Source organism: Lissotriton vulgaris, unplaced genomic scaffold, assembly GCF_964263255.1.
Source record: "Lissotriton vulgaris unplaced genomic scaffold, aLisVul1.2 SCAFFOLD_2128, whole genome shotgun sequence".
NCBI classification, from domain to species: Eukaryota; Metazoa; Chordata; class Amphibia; order Caudata; family Salamandridae; genus Lissotriton; species Lissotriton vulgaris.
The window spans coordinates 278,399-290,000 of record NW_028251870.1 but is presented as its reverse complement, the minus strand read 5'-3'; the positions used below and the strand labels follow the sequence as shown (position 1 = coordinate 290,000).

At 41.1% G+C, this 11,602-nt stretch overlaps 1 protein-coding gene across 3 annotated transcripts in view; it reads right to left on the bottom strand.

The window, feature by feature from the left end:
• Window positions 1-5,360: 5,360 nt before the first annotated feature.
• Window positions 5,361-11,602, bottom strand: part of LOC147662741 (uncharacterized) — a 163,471-nt gene continuing 157,229 nt past the window's right edge. For all 3 annotated transcript variants that reach the window (XM_086950932.1, XM_086950931.1, XM_086950933.1), the window contains one exon: window positions 5,361-10,580. In XM_086950932.1, the coding sequence (XP_086807058.1) occupies window positions 7,239-9,203 (1,965 nt within the window). In that variant the 5' untranslated portion in view covers window positions 9,204-10,580 and the 3' untranslated portion in view covers window positions 5,361-7,238. The remainder of the gene's footprint in view (window positions 10,581-11,602) is intronic.

Genomic DNA, 11,602 nt, shown 5'->3' with positions numbered 1-11,602 from the left:
TGGTTAGAGGCGGCAGACCCGAGAGCAGAGGACGGCCCGGGACCAGGGTTCGATTCCCGACGCGGCAGGTTTCTGGACCAGGGTCAGCGGACTCGATAATTCTCTCGCCTCGGTGCCCACTCTGATCAGCGATCACACTCGGCAACTCTGGGCATTAGCTTGCCTCATCTTCACTAACGGCCCCACCAGACCGCCGGGGATGCCTGGTCTCACCCTGGAGATACCCACTAAGGGACCATCTCTCAGGGAAGCCAGGAAGGGTTTCGCAGCGGTCGAAGCGCGGAGATACTCCTCCGGGAGTCGATCCTAGCGCTATATAAACCTGCAATTAATTTGTCACAGTTCAAACAGAGGCCTAAGGGGCCCACAGAACAATGATTATTGCTGTTTTCCACAGTCCAAACAGAGGGCAGTAGTCACATTTCCCTTCTTGCCTTGGGGCCCAGGGTACACTGGCTAGGCCACTGGTTAAGGATGCAGTGGGGAAGAGGTGGCGAGACAGGTGGATTATATAAACAGCTGGACGATAACTTCATGCCTGGGTATTAAAGTATTCATTGCAATTAAAGACTGAAGCAGGAATAGATCTCATTATATAGGAAGGCCTATGTACAAATGCAGCTCGATTGGCGGCTGCCTTTTAACTTCTCACTTATCACCTTTCCTAATTTACAGTTTTATTTTAGATGCAGACATAAATCGTGACCTATGAATATGTTTATCTATCTTTAGGTTCAAATGGTCCATCTTTTCCATATGCACGTATCAGACAGGTCAGGAACGCCTAATGGCTTTGAACATGATAAAGCCACATTAATCACTGGTCTTGAAATACAAATGGCAGCATTAGGCACGCAGAGGTGTAATCTACGTAATCTCATTATGTTCAGGGTATGGGAGGGTGTTTAGGGCATAAAGCACTTTGAGAAAACATTTCCGCCACCTTAGAAATTCAATCTTCCTTGTTCTACCCTAGTATACAAGTAGTACCACATTCTTTGTATACCTGAATTAAATAGGCACACAAAATAGTACCGGATTTAAAGGCCCAGTTCAGAATTACATGGAAGGTGCACTGTCCCAGACTACACAACGCTGCAGTTTTCAGTGGGTGCTATCATCCCACACAGGGGGAGTACACCAGAATATGCTGGAAAAAAACATGTGGTGCCCCAACATAGGCGCAGTTGTAAACCACCAGTCTGCTTACATAGTAAAGCGTCTGGCTGCTATTAAATGAGGTGGCACGTTTCCCCTGTATATGTTAAGAAACAAGGGTGAGTAGAAACCTTTTGGGTCGAGAAAAAATTAAGACATTAATATTGTGATTTTTTTGCCAATTAGTTGATGTTTGCAAGCACTAACACTTCTCTGTGTAAAGTTCAATTCAATGTAATCTTTATTTCGGCACAATAGCGCCATGAAAGATACATAAAAATACATAATACATTTTGTATATAGAGGAATAAATGATTTTACAGGTATATTGTGCGGCTAGGAAATCGATAATAAAATCTATAATTTAGTTAAAAAGTCATACAATAATTATTTACAACAAATAAAAAAATACTAATAGACTGTAAAATTCATAGATATACACAACCAGTTAATAAGATCAGAGTACAGCACATAAGATTCAGTACAGGGGAAAGAAAGTATTCACAGTATAATTACTTTTATAAATTCAAGCCCTTCTTCTTACGTATAAAACTTATTGCAAATAAGAATCTTCTAACACCAAAGACAATCACTTGTCTAGTATCCGACTTAATAATCCTAAACGCCTCTTTGCATGATCGCACTCCTAAAATATTGCACACTGGCTTTATCCATTTTATCCTTGCTATTTCATAAGCTGGGCAAAAAAAAGAAGATATGTAGTTCATCTTCCTTTGTACAATTTTGGCACAGTGTACATAGCTCACTAATCCTCACTTCACTCAACCTGGACCACCTAGCTAGAGTTCTGTAGGTTTTCAACATTCCGTATCAAAATTTCATGTATAGACTTTTAGCCAGGTGTGGTCGGACCTTGTCTAAAAAGGCCTCAAAACGGGGAGTATCCTTGAATTAAAAAAAATTAGTTCTCATTGGTCCGCCAGTGCGGTCATTGGACAAGCTATGTGCAATGTAGCCCCAAAAGGTCGTTTTCAACAATTTTTTTGAATTTAGCATCACACTTGAAGGGTCTTCCCAAAACTGGGACTATCCAATCCTATTTAACCATGTGCGCACGTGTTTTAGCCAAACATTGGTGTTATACAAATCCAAACTCATTATTTCTTGAAATCCGTTTCTATAGTCTGATAACTCTGGTGTACACCAGAGTCTGACCCAAAAAGATAATGGTCGTAGAATAGCATAGTGATCTGAGCGCTTCATATTTAGATCAAACATTAAGGGTATCAGTGGGGTACTTTTTGGTAGCTTTAAAAGGCTCCTATAAAAATTATTTTCACTAATTGTGAAAGCATTCCTAGATGTAGGCCCCCATATTTCGGCCCCATATAACGCCGCAGACTGGGCTTGGAACTTGAAAACTTCCAGTGCCGGGGAAACAGCCTTACAAGAGCTCGCCCCATGCTTTTTTAGGATCGGTAAAATATTCTGGGTAAGGATCATTTTACTCTTCTCTGCTTGGGTCTTCCATGAGAGTTTTGAATCAAGCAAGACTCCCAAGTAGGTAAAATTCTGTTCTAATTCTAGTTTTTGATCATTTAAAAACAGATTCCCCCTAAATGTTTTGTGAGGGTTTATGGCCATACATTTAGTCTTGTTTGCATTGATCTCTAGGCCCTTACTATTGCAATATGATTGGAATGAGTTTAAAAGGGTTTGTAGAGCTCCGGGCGTCTGTGAGATTAATATTGTATCATCTGCGAATAAAAGGGCAGAAACCCTTTCTCAGTTTAACTTGGGGGAATCATTATTACAGCCCTCTAAGTGAGACGGGATATCGTTTACGAACAGTGAAAATAGCATAGGAGCCAACACATATCCTTGGCGGACTCCACACTCAATCGGGATAGCTTTTGTTAGTTCGCCATTTGGTCCCCATCTCACTTTTGCAAAATTATTTGCATGCAATCTTATAATCTAGTGAAGCAGACAGGCCGGTAGCCCCTGTGAATATAGAGATTCCCATAAAAGATCGCGTGAAACTAAATCAAAGGCGGCCCTGAGGTCTACAAAAGCTACGTAAAGATGCCCTTTTCTTATGTGTACATACTACCAACATAAGCAAAAAAATCTAAAAACTTGATCAATAGTGCTTACTCTGCGCCTAAAACCAGATTGGAACTTGGTGAGTACAGAATTTTCTTCCAACCATAAGTTCATACATGCTAAAATATGCCTCGCATATATTTTTTGTAAAATATCCATTAAACTAATCGGGCGATAGTTGGAAGGCTCAGTCCTATCACTCTTTTTAAAAATTAAAACGATTTCCGCAACCCTCCAACTATCCGGAAAATCTGCACCAACTACTAGTATATTACACAAATGGTTAATATAAGGCGCCCAGACGCAAATTTCATGTTTGTATAAATCGCCTGGGACTTTATCTAAGCCTGGTGCCTTGCCGCTTTTTATTGCATTAATTGCTAGCTCTGTTTCCTCTATATCAAACTCTAACATACTTTCACTAATTATAAACGAAGGTGAATCCATTTCCCGTGCCCCTGAACATTCAGGCAATTTGTAGAGTTGTGAGAAGTGATCAACCCAGGTCAATTCGTCAAGGAACACATCCTTGACCACTCTTCCGGTGTGATTCCCATTTGTCACCAGTCTCCAGAACCCAACATGATCCTTGCTTTTAGCTGCCATTAACAAATCCAACCAACTTTCCTCATCCCAGTTAGTTCTCGCTTTCGCTTGGATCACTTTATATTCTTTCCTCGCCACCTTAATCTCTTCAGGGGATTTACTTTTTATTGCCACTAGAAGTTTAGCCTTACTGGTACGGCAATCCTTACCATACCATGGTTTGCTATTTAATAGATTATTTGTCTTTTGATGGGTTTTTTTCGGCATTTTCGTTACCAAGGATAGTAAGGATTTAAAAAACCCATTGTGTAAGTCGATGAAAGTGTTGCCCTCCAATGATGTACTTCTATAACTTGAGAAAGTGTCAGCTAAGAGTGTATAAATACTTATTAACCCTATCCTCCTCATAAAAGATATCACCAAGGCCTATAATTGGTTCGTAATTACAATGTAGGTCTCCGCCTAATATCATACTTGGTTTCTCCTCCAAACTATTTAGGAAGCTATCCAGCTTTTCCAATGTCGCTGACTCCTTGGACGAACGGGAGGGTCTATTGTAAACATTAAATAAATATAGCACCCTTCCTTCGTTCGTAGTAATTTTTAAGCCAAGTATATCAACTGAATCGATATCTAATATTGTAATGCGGACCTCAAGTGTTACTTTTACCCATATTGTGAGTCCCCCCCGAGGGCCTGCCTCAATATTATTGGTCCTGTATCCTACTCTGTGCTGTGTACTTAGCGCCCAAGTTTCTTGTAGGAAACAAATATCGCTTGTTTCTATGTAATTACACCAGTCTGGGTCGATTCGATTTTTCGATAGCCCCGCTATATTCCATGATATTGGTTTAAGGGAGTACCTCCACTATTGACTCTTTGTTGGTCATCTATGATTACATCTTTAGTACAAATATCCGCTTTGAGTAATACTCCTTCATAAACTGAATTCAATGACGTTATTTGTCTCTCTATAAGCCCTACTCCCAATTCATTGTTTCCCATCTCCTGGACATTAATTAATTTGTGGTTGGGTTGCTAGTGGGACATTCATCTCCTTTTCCCCAAACTCTTTCACTTAAGCCAGGAACGTTAATCCGCAGGTATTTTTCTTTTGGTGGTTGGGCTCCCTCTCCTACAGTATCTGTTTCAGTCATGGTAACTAATCCTGTCTGAGTCAGGGAATTTCTTTTTGGGGTCACTTCTTTGTTTTTACCATAGTTTGTTATTTGATCAACAAGTAATGTGGCGCAATTCTCAAGATTGTCTTTCCCCACTTTGATCATAATATCTAGTTTAACAATAGCCTGGTTTATGTTATAAATGTTATCATCCAGGTCCTTCAATCTGGTGGTCATGAGATTATTTATTTGCGCCTGTACTGATACTAAGGTAGACTTAAAAATATCTGTAACAGTAGATTCTAATGTTTCCACCATACTGTCAGCTCCGTTGGGAAAAGGGGGGTAAATTATCTCGGTTTGGGTTCCAAAAGTTCTACTTCTGGGACTCATATGCTCATTTAATTCTGCCTGTTTTTGGGGTGCGTCTTTGTCCCTCCCACACCTCCCTTTTTATTCTAGGTTCTTTTCCCTTGCAATGAAGACTTTGGTTTGCTTTTTTCCTGCATTCCTTGTTTAGCCCCACGTTGTCTAGTTGCCATTGGAGAAATTAGAGACGCGTCTAACTCCGACTGATTTCTATTGTTTATTAATGGATGTCCCCGCGTAGGGCTCTCTACAATATGCACAGGGGATGTATTCAGCTCGCTCACAGATTTATGTGATGCGTCTGTAAGAGCCAGTGCGCCGGCATCATTATATATTTGTAACTTTGATGGATCCAAAGATAGCCTCCTTTCAGGAAGAGCAATTTCATGGCTTATAAGTGATTCAGCTCTCTAGTCTTGCTGGTCCCAAGTTTTCTGTTTAAAAGCCAAGGGGGGTGGCCCGACCCGGCCTCCTCTGGCCTCGGATGGCCGCAGATGGCCCCGCCCTTGTCCCGGGCTTCTTCCGGCGCTGTCTGCGTGCATTCCCGCGACGTGGGGGCTCTCCTCAGCTTAAAGCGCCTCATGGCACGGACTGTGCGGTCGCGGCTTCTGGCCGCAAAGGCTCCCGGGACTAATAGTCCCCCCCTCGGTGCGGCCGCGCTGTGGTGTGAAGGAGCTGCGGCGGCAGAGGGAGACCAGGGAAACAGCAGGTAAGTTTTGTAAAAAATGCCCCCAAGTATCGATAGAGCAAAAGACCTGTGTAAAGTAAGACCTTGAGAGTTTTGTAACTTTCAGATACTCAAATTGTGGATTCTGTTGCAATTAAAAAAAATTATAGGCCTGAATTTTCTTTGGAGGTTGCATGCGGGCAGCCTAAGTTATCCTGCAAGATTTTCTTGATGAATCCTATTGTAACTACAATATGTGCTCTCTCATGTAAAGTAAGGTTGCTAGAAGCTTTTCTGCAACTCAAGATACGCCTTACTTTTCACCTCATGTGGATGCATTGCTCATGTTTAGTGAGATCTCCTTTCTGAGTAGAACGTTTGTGGCTTTCCCCTCCTGTAAAAGGCTTTAGTCCAGTGTGAATTCTCTCATGTGAAATGACATTGTATTCAAGACTAAACCTTATCTGACATTCAGATCACACATAAGGCTTTTTTCCCCTGTGTGAATTCGCTCATGGCAAGTGAGAAGTCATTTGTAACCAAAATGTTGCTTGCATTTCAAGCACTCATAAGGTTTTTCCCCAGAGTGGGATCTCTCATGAAGCATAACACTGTCTTTAGAAGTGTGGCTCACTGGTTAGAAGCGGCAGACCCTGATGCAGAGGTCAGGCCCGGGACCAGGGTTCAATTCCCGAGGCGGCAGGGTCTTGGGCTCAATGTCCGCGGACTAGATAATTCTCGCCTCGGTGCCTACTCTAATCATGGGTCCCACCCTGCAACTCTGGGCAATAGCTTGCTTAATCTCCACAACGGCCCCAACAGTGCTGGGATGCCTGGCTTCACCTTGGGGGTGGCCAGGAGGGGGCATCTCACAGGGAAAGCCAGGAAGGGTTCCACAGCGGTATACAGCGCCAGGATGCCCTGAGATGGGGCGACAGTGTGCTTTACAAGTATACACACATTTACATTCACATTTAAGATTCAAGCTTTCATGGCATAAGGATTTTCTCCAGTGTGGAGTTTCTCATGGTGAGATAGCGTTTTTCTCTGCAGCTTTTCTGGCATTCAGAGCACTCATAAGGTTTTCATCAGTAGGGAGTCGCTTATGGTTGGTGAGGCTGTGCCTATCAAACAGGAATTTCTGGCATTCAGAGCATTGGTGATGTTTTTCCCCTGTGTGCGTCTGCTCATGTAGAGTGAGATTGCGTTTAAAATTGATGCTTTTCTGGCACTTGGAGCACTGAATTATTTTGATGGTGTCTCTCTTATGGCGCTTGTAACCATCTCTACCTCTGAATCTTTTTTTACATTTAGAGCACTAATAATTTTTTTTCTCCAGGGTGGATTCTGACATGACAATTGAGTTGATATTTTTGGCTGAAACACCTTTGACATTCGGAGCACTGATAAAGTTTTTCTCTGTGGATTCTTATATGCTTAGTGAGAGCCGTTCTTTCACGGAAACACTTATGGCATTCAGAGCACTGATAAGGTTTTTCCCCAGTGTGGGTTCTTATATGCTTAGTGAGACTGCTTTTGTCACTGAAACATTTGTGGCATTCAGAGCACTGATAAGGTTTTTCCCCAGTGTGGGTTCTTACATGCTGAGTGAGACTGCTTTTTAGAATGAAACATTTCTGGCATTCAGAGCACTGATAAGGTTTTTCCCCAGTGTGGGTGCTTATATGCTTAGTGAGATTGATTTTTTGACTGAAACATTTTTGGCATTCAGAGCACTGATAAGCTTTTTCCCCAGTGTGGGTTCTTATATGCTGAGTGAGATTGAATTTTTTACTGAAACATTTTTCGCATTCAGTGCACTGATAAGGTTTTTCCCCAGTGTGGGTCCTTGTATGTTTAGTGAGTTTGCTTTTGTCACGGAAACATTTCTGGCATTCAGAGCACTGGTAAGGTTTTTCCCCAGTGTGGAATTGCATATGTGCAGTTAGAAGTGATTTAAGTCTGAAATCTTTTGGGCATTCAGAGCACTGATAAGGTTTTTCCCCAGTATGGATTCTTATATGATGAGTGAGACTGTTTTTGTCAATGAAACATTTCTGGCAATCCGTGCACTGATAAGGTTTCTCTCCAGTGTGGGTTCTTCTATGCCGAGTGAGACTGTTATTGTCAATGAAACATTTCTGGCAATCCGTGCACTGATAAGGGTTTTCCCCAGTGTGGGTCCTTGTATGTATAGTAAGTCGTCTTTTGTCACTGAAATATTTCTGGCATTCAGAGCACTGATAATGTTTTTCCACAGAGTGAGTTAATGCATGTCGATATAGACTCGGTTTGATACTAAACCTTTTGTGGCATTCAGAGCACTGGTAAGGTTTTTCCCCAGTGTGGAATCGCATATGTGCAGTTAGAAGTGATTTAACGTGGAAATTTTTTGGGCATTCAGAGCACTGATAAGGTTTTTCTCCAGTATGGATTCTTATATGATGAGTGAGACTGTTTTTGTCAAAGAAACATTTCTGGCAATCCGTGCACTGATAAGATTTCTCTCCAGTGTGGGTTCCTCTATGCCGAGTGAGACTGTTTTTGTCAACGAAACATTTCTGGCAATCCGTGCACTGATAAGGTTTTTCCCCAGTGTGGGTCCTTGTATGTATAGTAAGTCGTCTTTTGTCACTGAAATATTTCTGGCATTCAGAGCACTGATAATGTTTTTCCACAGAGTGAGTTAATGCATGTCGATATAGACTCGGTTTGATACTAAACCTTTTGTGGCATTCAGAGCACTGGTAAGGTTTTTCCCCAGTGTGGAATCGCATATGTGCAGTTAGAAGTGATTTAACGTGGAAATTTTTTGGGCATTCAGAGCACTGATAAGGTTTTTCTCCAGTATGGATTCTTATATGATGAGTGAGACTGTTTTTGTCAAAGAAACATTTCTGGCAATCCGTGCACTGATAAGATTTCTCTCCAGTGTGGGTTCCTCTATGCCGAGTGAGACTGTTTTTGTCAACGAAACATTTCTGGCAATCCGTGCACTGATAAGGTTTTTCCCCAGTGTGGGTCCTTGTATGTATAGTAAGTCGTCTTTTGTCACTGAAATATTTCTGGCATTCAGAGCACTGATAAGGTTTTTCCAAAGAGTGGGTTAAAGCATGTCGATATAGACTCGGTTTGATACTAAACCTTTTGTGGCATTCAGAGCACTGATAAGGTTTTTTCCCAGTGTGGATTCTCATATGCTTAGTGAGATAAGATTTCCGGCTGAAACTTTTTTGGCACACTGAGCCCTGAGAGAGGTTTTTTCCAGTGTGCATTCTCTCAAATTCAGTGAGATGAGATTTATGGCTGAATCTTTTTTGGCACAGGTAACTTTTTTGCGCAACTTGGGTTATTTTGCTTTGGGCAGGTTTGAACACTCAGTTTGTTCTCACAGCCCGTGTTTTTATAAAGTGTATTCCTAGAGTTACATTTAGTTGTCTCTTGCTTATATGCCACGGTAAGAGTGAACCCGATTTTAGGGACGGGCTTGTTTAGATAATGTTCAGCATTTATCTCTAAAAGAAATTGTGTGTAATCTTCTTTACACTTGAATTGAGAAAAATATGTCTAGAAGCAGCCCTGAAACATCTGTCGAAATGTTTTAAGCAGATAATAGTCTTTTGGTTATAGCCTCACCGGCAGCAACTTATTTTGTGACTGAAGTTTTTCTCAAATCTATTTGTATAGGTTCTTTGCAATGCAGTGAAAAGGTGTTAGTCTGATATTTAATGATTAAACATGAGAATTGCCTTTTTGCACTGGCCTAATCTCAGTAACTGAGGGAATAAGTACATGCACAGTACTGTTGTGGCTCACCAGTCGCAGAACATCAGTTCGTTTTACCCTTTCTATGTTTGGTGTAAGGTTAAGGTTTGTAGTTCTAAAGACGAGGACTTATTTACATTAGCTATAGCGCAAAGGTGCTCATTTAATCAGTTTTTACATATCACTCCTGCACAACAGATAAAGTTGAGGCGATTTACATAGAATTACAGAACAGTACACAATAAAAAGGAAACAATCTGAGGTGGTCATGAACACAATAAAGTGATGAATTTTTAAGGTTTTCGCCAGAGTGAGCAGAGTGGGTCGAGGTGTAATATCCAGAGGCAGAAAGTCTCAAACTTGCGTAACTGGTTAAAAACGGTTGTTGAACAAAGATGATTTTCCAATCTTTTGGTTGTTAGCCTGCAGCTTCGGAGTCTTCTTTCAGTGTCTTTTCTTTGATGGTTTGCAGGAGAAACCTTTTGTTATATCTTTCTTTTATGCAGTGTGTGCTTCCTCTCTGGAATTACATGATGCTTTAGATCATTTGTGCTATAGATGAACGTTATTCTGTCATGCTGAGGCAATTTGTCTTTCTGATAATACTTCAGATGAGGATGTTGTGATTGGTCTTTCTGGCATTATTTCTGATGCTGTGATGACAGATATGACTTTGCTCTGGGTTAATGAAATGCAAAATTAGAGACTTCACTTACAGGTATAGTACTTTCCTCAGCTCCCACTTCCTCGCCACACCTAACTTTTGGAAATTGTTTAAACTTAGAATGATGGATGTCCTTCAGTTTTTCAAAATAATCCTTCTTATGGCACTAACATTCAGTTGGCTGGTGCTAAATCTTGCTTTCTTCGTCCGTAATTTCAATCACCTATAGTATTAAAATTAAATAGTTAATACATGTAAATTTCCCCAAAAATAATTTACAAGCCATATCAATGCAGAATTGCAGAATTTTGAAAATGTTGAGCTGTTCTTCAGACAGAGCAGAGTGTAGAATGGTAGCCTGAGAGTACTTGGATGTAGGAGGGAGGAATTGTAGAATGTCCAACATTTTATTAAGCTCACAAAGGATACATGCACCCTATGGACTTGTAACATAGAATCCCAAAGGCAGAAATTAAAGTCATATGCCCTGGCACCAAACAGCTATTTAAAAAAGAATACTATTAATTAATTTTTAATGTAGATTTCTGGGATGGGAATTTCCCCATGGACAACAGGCGTTTTCCCCTGCCCTGAGTTACCACATACTTGTATCTGGTATCCTGACTTTTGAGTTCTGGCCTCTGCTGCACGCAAATCTATTGTGTATTACGAGAACTATGCCTAGACCAATCCCTCAACTATGGTCCAGAGTGTGAATCAAGGGCAATGAAATTAAGGCGGACTTTCATGTGATCATTTTATTCCACCTGATTATCAGTTGTTAGGCTTTTCTGCACCTGGATTTACCGGGTGCAGAAAAACAGGACACCATTTTTTTCCAGACAGAAAAATTAGACTGAAAAGACGCACAAGACTCTGGGTGCAGCAGAAGCAGCCAAGACTTATGCTGTTTTTTTTTACTAACTGGGGGAAACACACAATTCTTCCCTCTGTTAGAAAATGCTTTCCCCTTCCCTCCCCTGCTTCACCAATCCCTCCCCTGCTTCACCAATCTCTCCCCCCCACCAACCACATGCATATATATACCACCTGCTTAAAACAAGTGGTAAATAAAAGCAGAAAAACACTATGAAATAGTGAATGTTATGTGGTTTGACAGGCAGAAGAATCTGTTCCTCGTAGCAACTCCCCAGTCCATGGCGTCAAACTAGTAACTACACGTTACTGGGGTAAAACTACCACAAAGTAAAAAAAAAAAAGAAATTTACATGAGATTTTCCTGTC